This window comes from Strix uralensis, chromosome 14 (assembly GCF_047716275.1).
Source record: "Strix uralensis isolate ZFMK-TIS-50842 chromosome 14, bStrUra1, whole genome shotgun sequence".
In the NCBI taxonomy this organism is placed as follows: Eukaryota; Metazoa; Chordata; class Aves; order Strigiformes; family Strigidae; genus Strix; species Strix uralensis.
The window spans coordinates 11,265,597-11,283,444 of NC_133985.1; the positions used below are offsets into that span (position 1 = coordinate 11,265,597).

The 17,848-nt window shown below is 39.4% G+C and overlaps 1 protein-coding gene across 1 annotated transcript; it reads left to right on the top strand.

Moving 5' to 3' along the window:
- Positions 1 to 2,956: 2,956 nt before the first annotated feature.
- On the top strand, positions 2,957 to 8,046 carry SPINK9 (serine peptidase inhibitor Kazal type 9). Its single transcript, XM_074884010.1, has 4 exons — positions 2,957 to 3,020; positions 5,162 to 5,181; positions 7,348 to 7,475; positions 8,001 to 8,046. The coding sequence occupies exons 1-4, from the start codon at positions 2,957 to 2,959 to the stop codon at positions 8,044 to 8,046; spliced, it is 258 nt and encodes an 85-aa protein (XP_074740111.1).
- The last annotated feature ends 9,802 nt before the right edge of the window (positions 8,047 to 17,848 follow it).

A 17,848-nucleotide genomic window follows, 5' to 3' on the forward strand; every position in this document is an offset into this window, starting at 1 on the left:
CAGTGTGCAGAGCTGGACTTGTTCAGTATAGGGGCAAACCATTGACTCATGTTCAACTTGTCCACCAAGAGAAAAGTCCTATTCTCTCAATCTGCTGCTGAATGTTCCTGAAGACAGCACTCTGACCTAGATGAACCTTTGGCCTACCTCAGTATGACAGGTCTCAGGTTGTCAGACCAGCTCTGTATGAAGACTACCAGGGCAAACAAGCCTCTGCAAGTCTTGACAGAAAGGCACCTCAGATGAAGCATTTTTTCAGTCCAACAGTGACTATTTTCTCCAGTTGGCTAATGTGAATTCTGCCCATTCTTAAAGCTAGGCATACAGATACATAGATACTTCAATATCCTTTTAAACTGGAGTTGCAAAAAATGCTTTGTGGCACTGCTTTTTACCAAATTTCATTTTGAGATTTTGCACATGAGTATTACCTCACAGCAGAAAGTGAAACAGGCTGTTGCTTTCTGTGTATGTATTTTTTTTTCTCAAAGCTTCAAGACAGCTTTGATATTTCAAAACGCAAAGATCTGCAGAACTTCATCTGACACCCTGCTGTGCCCTGCTTGCAGCGAGCTCCTATTTGTGCACCCTACAATATGTCGCAGCTTCTCATCAGAACTGTATCCCTCCTACTTGAGTGGTCTGAGAAAGCCCTACAAAGATTAAGGTCCACGGCTCAGAAAATTCGTCTTAATTTGATTCAAAAGCCCTAATCAAAACACCTAAACATTACCAGAAGGAAAACATTCACACCATGACTTTCCTGCTATGGGGCATAGAATAAGCATCAGGAATCCTTTCAACAGTGAGGTAATTTTCAAATTCTAAGAAAAATCTGATCCAAAAATCTACCTCCCTCGTTATCCCCTTCCAACCTCCAAAAGTCCTCCCTTTCTACACTAGTCCTCAGAAAATCTTCCTACATTAACTCAGAAGACTGCAAACAGGTGTTTATATTCTTCCACTAGACAGATGGGATGGATGCGGAGGTTGCATCAGACAGTACACTCTATAGCACCATATTAGGCAAGAGAGTGTAACCAAAGTGGCAGATTTCCTCATACCAGTGTCAAGGAACCTGCGTGTTCTGTCAAGCTTCAGTTTTATAATTTCAAGATATCCTCAAGTGTCTTGTTTGCTCAGAACTACTCAGACTAAGAGTACTTTCTGGGTTGTTTTGGATTTTGCTCTTGTTGCCTAATGTTGATAATTGTCCATCAATCAACAAACATGTCCTAAATATTCTCCATCAGTTTATACACGCTCTACAGCAGGCTCTTCAAAAAGGTTTTGCACTTCCCAGAACAAAAATTTCACTGACATCCCAAAGCAGCAGAATCCAGACCAACTCCAATTTAAATCACAGCCTGTCTTTTGTGATCTCCACCTCACAGGAATATGCACAGATGTTCAAGAACAAAGAAAAAATTAAAATTAAATCATTGAAGTAAGGGCATTTGAAAAAAAATCTACTGGCCTCCACCTCAAGCCAGATCTTTATCTATTCTGGAACTGGAATTTGATGGCAACTATTTTTTTTGTCCCATTAAGCAATGAGAAATTAACCATTTATGCATTACCTACATTCTTTAAAAACAAGATGATCCATATTCCTCTTGGGATGGATCAGTGGGGCCCGAGGTCTACTTGACCTACTACAACCTTTTCTTCAAGAACATTCAGTCCTTCTGTCTTAGTGAAATTAGCATATATGACCCTAACTCCTTCGTGGGGAAAAAACCCCAGGCTATCTTGCAATGTAGGGAAGGTGATCACTGAAATGCTGTGAATTGTAATGGTGTGCAGGGATATTTCATATTGACACAATTTGCACATCTACATTGTCAATCACTGAAGAGAAAGCAATTATGGAAGGATGGGTTCAAACAAAACTATAGGCTCAAAACTCCACATTACTTTGAACTTTATGAAAATTAAGACTTGGATCTGAGTTTCCCACTGTGACTCTACCCCCAGTCTGTAGTATAAAAGCAAGAAAATTATGCCTATTGATTAAGTCACTAACACACAGGTATGTTGGATTTGTTTAAAGAATCCCACATGATATGACTCCTATTGTGCTGGAAATAGCAACAAAGGAAAAGACAGGCAAGCACAGGGATCTTCTTTATATCTCCATGACAGCAAACTAGGCAGTAACCCAGCAGGATGCACAACGGCTGTGAACTCATCACTTCTCTTTGCTAGGCAGTGCAATGCACTATCGTTGCTCCTTCTGTCACAAAGCATTGTTTCTGATCTCTAAACAGGTGGAACTTTAAAGGCAGAAGAACACTGAAAGACTGGGGGATCTTCTGGGCTGTGTGTGAAGATGAAGGTACTCATGTGAAACACAGACTTTTCCAAGCAGCAACTACTACCACAGAGCAGTCTGAAAGGGCTCAGTGCATGGCCATACTAACCAGCATCGCTTCTATCCACAGCTAGTGACAAGGGTCTCCAAAATGTCAAGAGAATAGGAATTAAGCATTTTAGCTCTACTGGTGTGAATCTTTTGGCATATACCCAGTAACAATGATCTTTTTTCCCTGGGAAAAGCTCTAAGGGTCAATATGGCAATAACAGAACAGCAATAAGTAACCACCTTACTGAGTCACTCCTTGAACTCGTTAATGGAGATGAAACAGTTAATTAGGCAAGGGGATTAGCCAAAGTACAATACATCTCCTTTATCAACACAATGCATGCTGTGACGCTCATCTTTGCCCTGTACTTATGACCTTCATGTTGTAGAGAAGACATTCTTATTGATACTACCCATGGGCAACACCTTCTTCTAATTACCTTCTCTACAAGGGGGATTTCATCATCAGGGTTCCTGCTCTTTGTGTGTGCATGTATATATACCAGCTCTTGCAGATACACAAATACACATTTAAGCTAAGTGTACTGGAATACTTAGAGCACAGATTGCTGTGAAACAGGTCAAGAACCCATGTCTACCATGAAGATAACAGGCGCCTTTTTGCTCCTCACACTGGCAGCTCTTTGCTTAGCAAGTGAGTACCCTTTTCTATTTCCTGATATGTTACAGTTCTAATGTTCAAACACTGCAAGCTTCTCAGTCTACTGGGATAGTAAGCGATGATTGCTGCACTTGGGTGGCAGAAAGCAAGTGAAATTTTATGCCTGTGCACTATTTAGCAAGCAATATTGCACCAGCTTCACAGTTGCCAACTTGAGTAGATGAAACCTATTCCTTGATGGTGGTGTGAATCAGAGCCTTATTCTGCAATATAACTAAAAAGTGAACTGTAAAGCCTCAGAACTAAAGCAGATTTTTACCTACTTTTTTATTTTTTCCACCGGAGCAGGGAGCTTGGAGGTGATGAGGTCCTTCTCCTGCCAAACTGAGCAAGCAGGAGACATTGATTCTGCACGGGCTACGTAACATGGCTGTGAATGACCTCTTTATAATGTTATTTTGCCAGCCTTGAGAGATCTTTGAGGCACAGGTTGTTATATGATAAAATAAGGAGCTGGGAGGAATTTCTTGAGCCTTCACTTGGTAATTTTTTTTAACAAAAACTTGCAATTAAAAAAAAAAGAAATATATAGAAAAAGAAGTATATTTAGAATAACTGGGAGTCCAAATCTTCTCTGCTAGTAGTATACCAGTTCAATAGCATTAAGAATGTTAAAAAAGCAAAACAATGAAAATGTTAAAACAAAACCAAAATTATGAAACAAAATAATCTTTTCCCATTTTGAATAGGTCTGAAAAGTTTGCTTTGAAAATAGTCTCAAAATCAAAATTCTTATGAAAAATGTCAATTTCAATGAAATGGAATGCTTTTGATGAAAACTGTTCCTTCAAACAGTGTTTCATTAACTGCAGAAGAATAAATATTATGTTCATAAGGATTCCAGCAGATTCCTTCCTCGAACTTTCTAGTTTATCTTGTCTGCATTAAAAATCTATGGATCAATACTTTTTCAGCCACATCTTTTTTGTATTCACTCCCAAATACATAGTGGCTACTAAAAAAGGTTACCAGAGAAAAAATAACATCTTAATGTTTTTGTGGAAGTAGGTTCAATTTGATCCAATTCCAGAACAATGAAAACTCAGTCAAACTTCTGGTGATATAGATTGAAACTTAACATGGAACATTATTTATGCTAGTTTTCTTTACCTTGGACAGCTTCATTTCATGAGAAGATATAAGCAGCTCCATGAAAGGAAGTTTCAGTAGAAAGCTTAATGGCTTTAAAGATCACAAAAAGCTACATTTAGTCAGGAAGACAAGTGCTAGAGCTGTATTGCCTTTTATAACATAATACATTTTCTTCCTGCTCCTTCTGTACAGAAGCCTCTGCCTGATAACTTTTATCCCTTGGAAGCCACAGAATGACGGTTACAGGACAGAAGAACAAAATACATTCCTAAAGAAAGTAACAAATGTGTCACCATAATGGAGACATGCCAGTGTTACTTGATTACTTTCTGGGAGGCGTAATTATCACTGTTTTGAAGGAGCTTTTTGAAGCCCCACCTGAGAACAGGGCTCCATTATATTAGATGCCATGTGTATACAAAATAGAAGCCAACTCTTCTGCCAAATAGTTTAGAATTCATGTTGACTGGCAGGGGAAAACACTTTTTTAAGTGGTATTATGATCCAAATTGCATTATCATTATTATATATAGTATTATATTTTAATTAAGATATTATCCATGTTATTGACAGAAAATCAAAGTATAAATGCACCATGTTATTTGCTTACAGCCACATATGATTTTTTTAAAATAAACTTAGGAATTAAAACCCACTCATGCTCAACAACTAGTTCATCCTAACAGCCTGGCCATTGAACATAATATTGTCGCCTGGGTTTTCAATCTTTTTTCTGGTGAAAAGGGGAACAAGAGCCTCCCTTCCCTCCCATGACAGAGGCTGTTCTAGTTGCTGACACAGCTTTCTAAGGTAAACAATACAATAAGGTCTGCTTGTTTAATAGGTTCTGACACCTGTATCTTATTAAACACTGAAAAACAATGTCAGTATTTACTTTCAAGGAGGTAAGAGACTTGGTGTTGCTGGAAGAGCTGGTAGTAATGAAATCATCCCAGTTGCAAACTGAATGTTCATCAACAGTGTTTTTTACTTTATCTTTTGTGATTCTGTTTATATTGCAGATGCTGCCAAAGAGAATGAGGTGAGTAATTTTCTCCTTTATTTCTGGATCAAAATACATAGTTTGTAACAACATGAGGTCCATGAAGACACAAAACCATGTTAAACATTAACTGAATTCTGCCAAAATATTGAGATTTCCAAGAGAAATCCCTGCGTTTGAGATATGTGGTTTCCATACAGTTGTCCTGACAACTCCTAGATGTTTTTACTTGTAATGCATTCTGGGCAAGAAATTGGGCAAGGCCAACTTTTAAGTCAGAGAAATCAAGATTTTTTTTAACATTTATCTGGTGGTGACACTATAAGGCTTTCTCGGTGACTTTCAGATCCTAAATCATGTACCTAGAGACTTTAATTTCTCTCTGACCATGCTGGACTGTCCATCCTGGGGTCAGCCTCTGAAAGAAATGAGACACCAAGCAATAAAAATCCTTACTTAGATGAGCAGAGAAGCCCTTTTGGAGTCCAGTGGACAGTAGCAGGGAGTGGAAATTCACACACACACAGAACTGGTCCCACACTGGCACAACATATACAGCCTCTGATGCCTAAATGTACACCAAGACATACATACTTTTCCAGGAAAAGCCTGCTCCACTCTTCACACCAAACTAAGTATCTTCCCCATTTTACCAGCTGTTATACACATATGGGGCAAATTCACCTAGTTTCTAGCTGTTTTTATTAGCTGGCCCTTCCTTCTCACAAGTTGGTGGTTGACCAGTTTTAAAATGGTAAGTTACGAGTCACAAAGACTCCCCCCCCATGCCACTGCCTGTGCTGGGTTATGTTGTGGATACCTGTCAGCTGTGTCAGGTCCCTGACCTGCTTTTGCCATGGGGCTTGGTGTGCTGCCTCCTGCTTTCCAGCCACAGAGTTCGAAATGTGTGAGCAGCCAGGGCTTTGGAGGAGAGGGAAAGGACCAAATGAAGGGAAAACCTAGGTAAACTAACATCCCATATGCTTTTTTTTGTTGGTTGGTTGGTTTGTTTGTTTCAGTGTGACACCGGATTTAAGCCTGTAATACCCAAAAGAGTTATTGGCTAATGACTCTTTTTGTCAGTGGAGACCTCAGCCTGTGCTGAGCCATAGCTGAAGGAGCATCTGACCACACACACAACTCCTCACTTCACCCACCTGCAAACCCTGGGCAATGACTAGCATAAAACCAATCATATAATCTGTAATAAATTCCAGGGGTTGGCTGAAGTAGTACTCTTCACTAAGAGTTAGAATGAAGGGGGGAAAATCAGGCCATAACAATAGAACAGCAAGGTTGGGTTCTGTTTTAAATATATACATTTATAATACCTATTTTGGCTAGATCTTCAGGAAGGAAAAGCTCCAGTCACAGTGTCCCTCCAAAGACTAATATGCTTCAGATTGTCACTAGACTAGCAGCAAAGAGAGCTGAACCAGTTTTAGTTACAGCAGCACCTATAAGGACAGGTGATTTCCTAGGCAAGCAAACCCCAGGCTTTTGAGGATGACAACCAGCACATTAAATAGAATATGTGCACTGCACAAGGAACTCCTTGCTTGTCAAATACTAGGAATGACATTCATTTGACAGGAGAAGATTGAGCTCCAAAATCAGAACAGGAGTACTTTCAGTCATTTCTTTTATGAGTTTGTACTCCCATTTTTATATATGTCTGTAATGAATACAGTCCCACTACCAGATGAAGGCCTTTTAATAATTTCTTTTCATGTTAATACTTAAATAGGACTTTACTTAATTCCACCTGGGCAGATTCTTTCACCAATGTAAAAAGATTCAAGAGCTGATACTTGTGCAATAAAGAGACAGAAACCCTTCACACCCTTGAGAACTAATCTTACCTGAATTTACTGACAATTGCAATAGAAGAAATATTAGGACTCAACTTTTCTGTAGATGGAAAAGGGGCTGTATTTTTCCAGTGACTGTATTCTTATTCAGATAGACAGCGAAGTCCCTGAAGGTGCTCAGTACCTGACATGGGTAGCATCACACACATCTCTATCAGAAGAAACATTTCTTTTTTGAGGCTTAGGCTCAGCTAATATAGAAGGTGGAGCCCCATTGACTGTGCTGCTCTAGAGCAGCTGACAAGCTTGTCCAAAAACTTCATATATTCATAACTTCTGCAGGTGGAGAATGTGAGAAAAATAGATTCAAAGAAAAATTATACTCTATTTTCAGGTAGACTGCAGTGAATACAAGAGGTTAGAGAGAGGAAGGCCTATTTACTGCGAAAGACTCTATCAACCTTTTTGCGGCTCTGACGGGAAAACATATAACAACAAATGTTCTTTCTGCAAAGCAGTTCTGTAAGTACAATACTATGTAATTACTCCTGATTAAGCCAAAATCTGAGGTTAGCTGAGTTATCTGGTATTTCCAGTCCACCTAAGTGCTATAATTTCTTTCAGGGTCACTATTCCTCTGCTTCTTTGCTTAATCTTTATAGACAATTGCTTCTCCCACCAATAAGGTCCAACTGATCTAAACAAATGACCTTGATATTTGTGTGAGTAACTTCCTATTCCAGCACAAACTGTAGAAGTCAGACAGTAAAGAGAAGAGTCCAATGACTAACACAGGGCTAACAAGGCACCTGGACCCAAATCAGGTCATGTGAAAATTCAAAAGTGGTACTGGAAATACTTTGCTTTTTATGGATAAAATACATAATTTTTAAAAGAAAATTGTTTATAGCTCAGTGCCTTGTCTGCTGCAAATGTTTATAGTGTCTTCTCTGCTAGCAAGTTGTTGGCTGAAGACTTCAGAGAGATTTTAATTCATAACGTTAAATTTAGTGTCTGCAATGTCTATGTCCTTCCTTTCCTTTGCAGGCGAAGTAGAGGTGCCTTACATATGAAGCAAGCAGGGGCATGCTGAATGAATTCTGCGTGACAGAGGAGAGTGCTGAGAACAGCTTTACACTGCCTTATCACAATCTCTTCATTTAATTTCATTCATCCTGCCTGTTCTGCCGATGGCGAACAAAGCACAAAGTAGGCTTTTCAGCTGTGCTCTGTCATTTGCTGCTTCTCTCTGCTCCAGAGTGTTGGGACTGACACTTCTGTCTTCCCTGCAAAGCGCTTCCTCGGGATTCTCAGGAGCATTCTTCTTTCTGTAGCAAGTTGCTTTTCACATGAGCTTTTCATTATATATTTGTCTCCACAGCTAAAGTTCAAATCTTCTGACAATGCCACCTGATTTGAGTGGACACAAGTCAGTGCAGGCATTGCCTCTTCTTTCCTTGTTGGTGAAGTGTCTTCTTTCATTTACCCAGAAACTTTCGCAGATGCTTCTTTTCAAAGGCTTCAGCTTTCCTAGGCAGTGCTTTGACTCTTTCTGTTTTGTAGTTAAATTTTAAATTCTCATTTTTCTTCTAACTTTGTACAATTCTGATTCATATATGTTGTTTAGCTACTTAATTTGCATGTTTACTAAAATAAACGTTGACTCATTTTTTGTCCATTGTGACCTTTCTAGAGAATAAGTTTACTGCATCCCTTGTTCACAAATGAGATATTTCCCAAGTTACAGAAAATCATAGAGCAGGAGCTAGGGCCAGAGGTAAAAAAACAAAGCCTGCAAGACAAATGTTGTAACACTGATAATATGCACTAGATGGCCTCATGTTACTGGAATTTACCCTACAATCTGGCTCTTTTTTTTTTTTCTTTCAAATGAAATAACCCTGGTAAACTGTAAGACTGTATAAGCTTCATAGCAGTGTCTCTGTTAAATCCTGACATTTAAATGTGATCATTAATTATTCTGTTCACATCTGATAAATTGGCTGCTTTCAGACCTGAAGAAATTTCTGTTCTGCTCTTACATCCTTATTATCTTCATTATTAAGCTAGTTTATGTCTTTTACACTTGAATAGTCAGTCAAGGGAATGCATCTACTCAGAATTAAAGCTTATGAATGACTGACTTTACTGGTCTTACACGTGAAGAAAATTTTGAAACTGGAATATGGGTATCATTTTTGATAATTTCTGTGTGGTAGTCTAGTTGAGCTATGGTAAGACTCATACTTCAGAAGAATGGGAAATGAGGAAAGAAGCTCATGTCCTTGCCTGTGAAGGCAAGACACCAAAAAGCCTAGCCATTACACTGCTGTCTGTAGCACCAGGCAGACTGCATTCTTTAATGGAAGGACCAAGAGGCTTTGTTGGTCCATGGTGTTAGTATGTGCTCTTTCTCCTAGCAGAGCTGGGAACATTGATCTCATGCCCTGTACAGGAGAAGAGGCTGTTGGACTTTGTGACGCTGATTAAAAACCAAAGAGAGAGTCTTTCACAGGCTACTTCTTTGCCAAGGAATTAAACAGTGCCAGGACACGGCTGCCAGCACTAGAACCCCATCATCTTTACTTTGAAATTGTTAGCATGGCCCTGGCATGATCCTGTCTTGGATCAAAATTCTTCCTAACGTTCTCAGGCACATCTTGGGCAGCTAGAGACTATTCCTTTTAGAAGCTAAAATAATTTCATAGCAGAAATGTGACTAGACTCAACTAGTTAGCCTCTGGGTGACTAGGCTCAACTAGCTGGCCTCTGGATGAGAGAGGCTCTGTTTAATTTGTGAGTACACACTGACGTAACCCTAGTCTCTAGTTTGATTTATAATGTGAACTGGCTGAACTATTTTTACGCTAATTGCCTATTACACTCAGTACATCTGGAACATCTGGAAGAATGATAAAGCTGAAAACAACAAAAAGTGAAAGGAAAAATAGAGGATTAATTAAACGCTAGATTAAGTATGTAAATGGAGTGCTATTTTCCAACCAAGCAAACACCATAAAAAGTAACTACTCTGCATTTCTATGTCAAATAATACTAAATAATGAGTGTATTTAACAAGTGACTTCTTTTTCCTGACTGTACAGTTCCCTAATGCATTGCATATCTGGGTAAAACAGCAGTAGCTACCGAATGTTATGTAAATCGTGGCCAGATGGATTTCTTAACATTATTATATGCTGTTCCCAGGCACTGGTGTGTCACATGAAACCACAGGCAGCAGAACAGGAGCCTAGGGACTGTTTTTTAGGATGGAGTGGGATTTATTTCCCACTGTGGGAGGCTTCAGACTCCTTTCTAAGGGACAGGTGCTCTTAGTGTATTAAAAACCTACTCAACGCTCTGGATCATTCGAAGGCCACTGAAACTGATGGGAGGCTACCTGTGACCTTGGCTTTAATTCTCATCTTTCAGAAAGAAGAAAATGGGCATGTTGTTTTCTAGGTGATGCATAAGCAGAAGACACTGACTTTGATGTTCTATTGAGGTTATCGGTTTAGAACAATGGTTTTAGCCAAGTGCTGGGATGAAACTGGAAACTTAAACATTGAGACTAATGAAGATGGATGAAGAGTTTCTGCATAGACCACGGCCCCCTTCTCTTTGCAACTGAAGTCAGGGTTAATTAGCATCTTCATGTGTCAAAGGACTGACTACTGCTCTGAATACCAGGTCACACATGTATGCGAGGAACACAAAGCTCCTAGAGCAAGGAATGTGGTTACTCTCTTCGTGGTACCTTGCAGACTGTGTTTCTGCTCGGTATATTTCTCTCAATAAATTCAGACTTTATGTATGGTGTGGGTGGGGAGAAGTGGTGGAAAGGCTCATCTTCAGGGGCCTTGTTATTCGCGAAACAGAAAAAGCACAGTTCATTATGAGCAAGCTATAGTTCCTACAATGCCAACTTATCGATGCTATTCCAGTAAAGCTGGCAGAATAAATCATTTACATTCATCTTTGCACTTTGTTAACAGAGGCTTAATTAATAAAGGCCATTTCCATGAAACCAAATGTTCATTTCATAGTAAAAAAAAGAGAGTCTCAACAGACAGTAAGCAGGTTTCTATCTCACATATTTCTTTATTTAGTCCCTCCATCATTAATATTTTCTGGCTGTGGGAGGTTTATGTTGCTATGAACTATGTTCCAATGGATATGTTTAAAATAATTTTTTTAATGAGACTGGCCCAACTGCTGAAGCAAGTTATCAGAATGACACATTTTCAAATGTAATTTACACTTATGGTTGCTTTGGAAAGCAGACCTCCCTTCCATATTAGTGAAGAATGGATGCAACAAATCACAGATGATGAAACTTGGCATGTTCAAGCATTTTCAGATGGTGGCAGTAACAGTAACCATGAGCAGATGGGTGAATATCAAGCAGAACCAATGGACAATGTTAATATGATACAGGAATCCACCAGAGATCAACACATATAGACTAGAGTTTAACATCCCATAAGATCTCTTGAATTTTTTCATCTCTTCCTCTCCATTAGCTCCTACCTTGACCCCTAAAGGAGAAAGGAAGACAGAAGGTAGCTAGACAATACTGGAGATCAATATACCAAATGCTGAGAAGCAATGGAATTCAAGTCAAAGAGGATTATGTTTTATGGAAGGTAAAATATGTTATCACCACAAGGGAAGCTAAGGGTGAAATGTAACAAATACTACAAATCTTAGGAAAAATGAGAGGAAACCTTCAGGAGAAAAAAGCTCAGGGAAGATTTTAAGCCAGGAAGCTGGAGAGCAGCTCCTTCTCCTCATTATCTCCTCAGGCTTACTTCAGTGCACAAATCAGAGCACCATAATCTTTGCCGACTCCTAAGGATGCATCTGTTAGCTGAAAAAATCTGTAGTGAAACACACGTTGACCATACTGCCTTCTTTCTTTTCTCATGATTGCTTGGTGGAGAAGAATCCATGTATTCAGCTAACCCATGTACTCAAGAATCCTGCAGGCTGACTGAAACACTAATAAGGGGTTATGTGCAGATGGCATCTTTTTCTCTTCTCTGTGAAATAGAGAGGCTGGAAATCCTTGTAATTCTAACACAAATAAAGTCATGTGGACTTTTTTAGCTGTTTATATGGTTATCTTCCCACTCTCTTTCAACCCAGCATGAACTCTGTGAATAAATGATGGAGAACACTAGAATGGTGGCATATATTATGAAAATACTGATGTAACTGATATTAAAGGGTTTTTTTCCCATATTTCTCTGGCCAAAGATAGGGACATTACATATGATTGAAATACTTTCTAAAAATCTTTGAGAGTCTAGTGAAGTTGCCATGTCTTGAAGTTGCAGGTAAGACATCTGACTAGAAAAGCATTGCAATAAAAATCCTCCACTGGGTCACCAGACCATTCAGGTACTTTCAATGCATTTTTAGTTTCTTCTTTAGCTAGACTTCTCACATCAGTACCTCCAGCATTAATTAGATATGTTGCTCATAAAGAGATAAACTCTAAATCTGTAGTAAGGTAATAAATTGTTGGTTAGAGCCACAAGTGCTCATGACCTCTGGCACAAGAATAGCAAGACTTAAGGGTTGTGTTCATGGACTGGTGAAAGAGGCTAGTCAGATGGCTATGACTATTATCTTTTGGATTAGGACATGTATAAAGCATGAGGATGTAGGCTGGTACTGCAACTAAAGATAAATCAGTGGCAGTAAAAAATCTGCCAGTATGAAATGTTACTGCTCATCAGCTAGAGTTGTTTCCTCTTAAAAGAGATAAGCTGAGGAAGGTAAGGAACCTAATTCTCTTAGTATTGAATGAGAGGAATTAATGGAGGACACTGGCAGAAAATTCTTCTATCTATCCTAGGATACAGACTAAAGGCATCAATATCATGAATTATGTTTATCTGGAAATCAGGTCCCAGCAATTAGGCAGTAGGAATGCAAATGAACAAGATAATATTGTAAAAGTTTCTCATTGTTCAAAGGCTTGTGGCTCTGGACAGTCAGCCTAAAAGGATTCTCACAACAGGTTGTCTTGCCCTGAATGTGTCTTGACTAAGAAAGATCAAAATGAGAAAACAAAGATCAATTGGAGAAAACAAAGCCAAACTCTGATGTTTCATCATGATGTCAAAAAATCCAGCAGACAATTTGGGGATATTTTCTGCCTTCTAGCTTGGCTTGTTATAGCCTAAGTGAATATTCACACCATCTGCTTTAGTATATTAAGATATTTAACTGTGTTTGTGGACCATACCTAAGATACTAAGTTTCTGATGCTTCCAATGCACATCCACAAGCGTGATTCAGAGCCCTGTAAATTAGAGGTCTAAAATATTCTACCATAGACCCCTGAATCTACCACAGACCCCTGGGACTCTAATTTGTTTCCGATAATTTCTGACATGAAACAGGAGACAAGCAGCTGGAGAGCAATACTTTCCAACATGGAGTGTGTGTGCTTTTTATCAGCTCCTGCTAGCATCATGTGCTGGCCCATAGCTGTAGATAACGCTGAGAAGCATACCAGCTTTTGACACATACCAGAACAAAGAACATGATTTGCAAATTGCTGTAAATGACATCTGAAGAAAATGCTGAAATGGCTGGACAATCTGGACAGTCAAGTTTGTGTGATGGAGCAATGACACAGAAATATGGGGAAGGAAAAATGTACGTAGCTTGAGTGAGCTGATGAAACATGCTCGGATTCTGTTTACTAGAAAATAAAATAAAGGTAGCCAGGTATCGGCATTGAATGGAAAAACAGAACAGATCTCCTTGCACTTATTGAAGATTAGAGTTTTCAAAACTCTGCACTGAAAAGGTACTCATATATCATTGATGTATCTGTTTATATGTGGAGAAGGAAGGGCTTTCACAGTAAGGTCTTATGACATTTTCACTTCTATGACAAGAGGTAATGAAATATAGGCCTGAAAATCAGATGGGTTTGGATTCCCAAAAAAAATGCCAGTGCTATAAGAAAGCTACTTCACTTGTCCATAAAGCCTGCACTGTATTTTCTGGTATTGTTGTTACTGTCATTTTGACACTGTAGTTACCGTCATTGTTCTAGCATGTAAGTACAGCAGATGAAGAGCACTGGTGCTCCACAATGCTCAGTATAAGAGACGGACCCTGCCCCTAACACCTCAGAAACTGACTGGGAAAGCCAACTGCTGAGGGGGAACATAGCCACTTTGATCAAAGCCTCTTATATATCAGAGATGTATGGGTGAGCCAGAACCAACATCCAGGTCTCCTGACTCCTACACTAGCAATTACCTTCTTAAAGACATCAAGGGCAAGATGAAAAATTGCCAGCTGTGCTCTACAGTTGCTATTGCACAAATCATTCTTTAGATCAGACTAGAATCCCATGTCTCTGGATTGAAGATAATACCAGGTGACTGACTGGTGAAGTATAATGGAATATAATTCACATTCAACTGGCTTCATTATGGTGTATCAGTGTCTGGTCAGCCTGGAGACCTGCATTCTAATCCTGCTCTAAAAGCACTGTGATACTGCTCAGGATGTTTACACTAAATAGCTCAAAGGTTTTCTCATGCCTGTTGAGTGTTTCTAGTTACTACAGTTATTTGGTGTTTCTGAATTTTTTAATAATAGTAAGTATTTGGAAAAAAACAGGCCATTAGTGTCACAACTTGGAGAATGTAAGCAGAAGACATTTGCAACTATTTGATCTTAAGATCATAAGATCTTATTCTGTAAGACTCTGTAACCTGTGGCTGCAAAGAGCCAAGGTAAAAAAAAAAACCCACACTGCCAAAATACCAGTGAAATTCTCAACACTCAGTACTCTTTATTTCAGCCGTGTGTCAAGAAGGAGACATCTTAAAAGTTTAAGTTTTTATTGAATTTGCATTTTCATGGCAATCTCTTGCTTTGGAACATTCTTCAGCTGTCTCCAATAGAAAAAAAACAGATGGAAGAGAATCATAAGCAAGTCTTGAGCTAAGGGAATGGGTAAACAACCAGGATATGGTGCTAAATTAACTCTGATCACATTAGTATGTAAGCTTAGAAAAAGATAGAAAAAATAATTTTTCCTACCAGATTTGACACCTTTAACAGTAGATTGAAATGCTATCCTGTTACCTTTGCACAAAACATGCAGACTCCCACATGCTCTGTTTAAACAGATGTGTTGCCCTCTCTCCCCAAAGCTTTAAAAATGACCATGCAGAACATCAGAGTACCAAAGCTATGTATTTCAGTGATGAGCAACAATCAACACACATATAGTGTATTAACCAAGGAGCAGGAAAAGAGACTCAGGACTGAGGAAATACAGATTTTTTTTTAAAGAAAAACTGGTTATAGGAGTCTACATATTCACTCACAAAAGAGGGTTCTCTTCTGAGTTTAACAAGCCACATGCAGAAAAAAATGTATCTGTCATGAAAAACAAAACAAAACAAAAAGTCATGATGATCATCAAGAAATGTGAGACAGACTTGCCCAGGAATCTTTCCCAAAAAGGCCATTCTAATCATTCTCTGTGGCATGGAGCTCATTATCTCTAGTTTCCTTCCGTTCTGTTCAGGTTTTCGTACTTCACCATCACTATGACAACCCTAATCATTGTCTCACTTTTTTTTCTCCAATTCAAATGAGGCAACCATCAATGTAAAACAAAATAGACTAATACTAAAGTGAATTGGAATGAAATGAATTCTGATATTCTTCAGAGAACATTATTCAAACTTGCCATCCTTACTTGTACTAGTGTACCTGATTACTTCTGGTTTTTTGGACTAACACCTGAACAAATTCCATATAGAGATTTTTGGCTGCTTTTTTCCCCTTTCCTCAGTTTCAAATATTACAGATAAAAATAATTACAGAAGCAAAATTTCCTCTCTGTTTTGTAGAAGATAAATAGACCATAATCAAAACAACTAAAGTCTGATAACAGTTGGGTTCTGCGATTTAGTTCCTGAGGATCTGGGAAACTGAGGCAGTAACAATCTTCCTTGGGAATCACTCAGAAGGAGTCATGATCAAATTCAAATAGTAATCCAAACTGTGCATCTATCTGTCCTTGGAGAACTCACAAGCGTGTAACAAGATTTTCAACTTCTATATTACACAATATGCATGCTTTGACAGTTTGGATTGTTTCTAGTAATGCAAAGCTTTATATACAAGTTATATATACCATGAGTTACATGAATTAACTTATCAACTGTCCATAAAGGGATATTTTTCCAATTCTGTGGGACATGAGGTGTCTTAAATTACTGAGACACAAGCAAACACATAGAGATACACATTTAAAGTCTGAAAAACTGAAAACATCTAAAAAATGTTCTTTCCCTTCTTAATTGGACTTTGAAATTCCAGCACAAGATGGTGACAGGGATCACTAATTATAAAGCTTTCCCCTGTAGGCCTAGGTATTCTCAGATATAGCAGGAAATCAGAATGCATCAGCTATAAACATGACAGCTCTAGTATCTCATTCCCAAAGGTTAATGATTCCTCAAAGAACCACAGGCCACCTTGACAGAGAAGTATGTCACATAAACCTTATGCTAATTTGGCCATGCTGTGACCATGTTCCTTCACACCTCCCAGAAGCAGCACTTGAAGGTAGAGAAATGTGGGCATGGGGAAGGCTGTTTTCCCATCCATGCCACTGAGGTGCCACCTCCTGGGAGAAGCACAGCACATCTGCAGCTGCTGGCCCCCCACCAGCACACCTCTACCCTTTCTGAGCACAGCCAGAAGGAAGATAATTTCATGTGACACAGAACTTAATGAAACAGATTTGTTTCTGCTGCTGTACCCACTCTGGTGGCTGGTTTCCACTCCTGCAGTGAACAAGCCCATCATTGCAAGGACTGAAGCTGCATCTGCTTCCATAGACTACACCTCAGTGTGACCTTACAGGAGGGCTTGAGGCTTTTGACAGGAAAGCATTCACACCCTTCCGAACACGAGAGTGACAAAACAAGGGAGTTCCCCCCCCGTTCCCAACAAGCGTTGATTTTTATAGCTTGTCATGGCCCCAGCTCTCACCCGTCTCCCACAGTGAGTAGGACCCCAGTTTAATTCCAGCTCTGAAGGCCCTCGCTTCCCTATCCCAATCCTAACCCTACCTAACCTGAAGCAAAGGGCTATGAATTTCTTTCCACCTCCCAACTCCAAATATACATTTAACTATAGCTCCCTTTTGAGTCCAATGCTTATTGTAGCTTTTCTGTCTGATCAGGAAAAAATTCAGGACCTCAAGGGAGGCCACGGTTTCCTTTGCTCCCTTTGTAAATCCATGAAATCACAGAATATCACCCCTGAACCTATTGCCTTTCACCCTATGCCTGCCCGAGGGAAAAGTGCAGACACTGAGATGCTACAACTACACTATTTGATTTTTTGTTATATACCTTACTAAGAATTTATCGTATTTCTGGAAGATGTTTTTATTTTTGAATTCTGTCTTGCAGCACAGCCTCTTAGGCCTGTTGTTCTAACAGACTCCACACCCTCTTAAAGGGGAGGGAGAGGTGCATTTGGTGACTGTCAGCAGACACGGGCACATTCTGCCACGAATGGCTCCCTGTAATCCTCCCACAAACTGACAAAACCTGACACCCCTTGTCACTTGTGCGAAATTAAACAGCCAGTAGTTTATATGAATTTCTAAGTAATGCCTCCATGTTTCCAAGCAACCAGAACATGTTACATGGCTATTCTGAATGTGCTCACTGGGCAGCTGAACTGTCTCTTTCTAACTGGAGGGTATCACAACAGCTTCCATCAGCCAGGTCAACAGAAGACAGCCCTGCATGGCTTATAGCCAGGGAAGAGGAGACAGTTCCACTCAGTGCAACCAAAACACCTTGGCAACAGATGGACTTCCCACT

Bases quoted from the DNA above. Each gene is read 5' to 3' on its own strand.
- SPINK9 (XM_074884010.1), top strand. From the start codon at position 2,957: ATGTCTACCATGAAGATAACAGGCGCCTTTTTGCTCCTCACACTGGCA. The intron at 5,182-7,347 runs GTGAGTAATTTT...CTCTATTTTCAG, and splicing joins ATGCTGCCAAAGAGAATGAG to GTAGACTGCAGTGAATACAA. The intron at 7,476-8,000 runs GTAAGTACAATA...TTTCCTTTGCAG, and splicing joins TCTTTCTGCAAAGCAGTTCT to GCGAAGTAGAGGTGCCTTAC.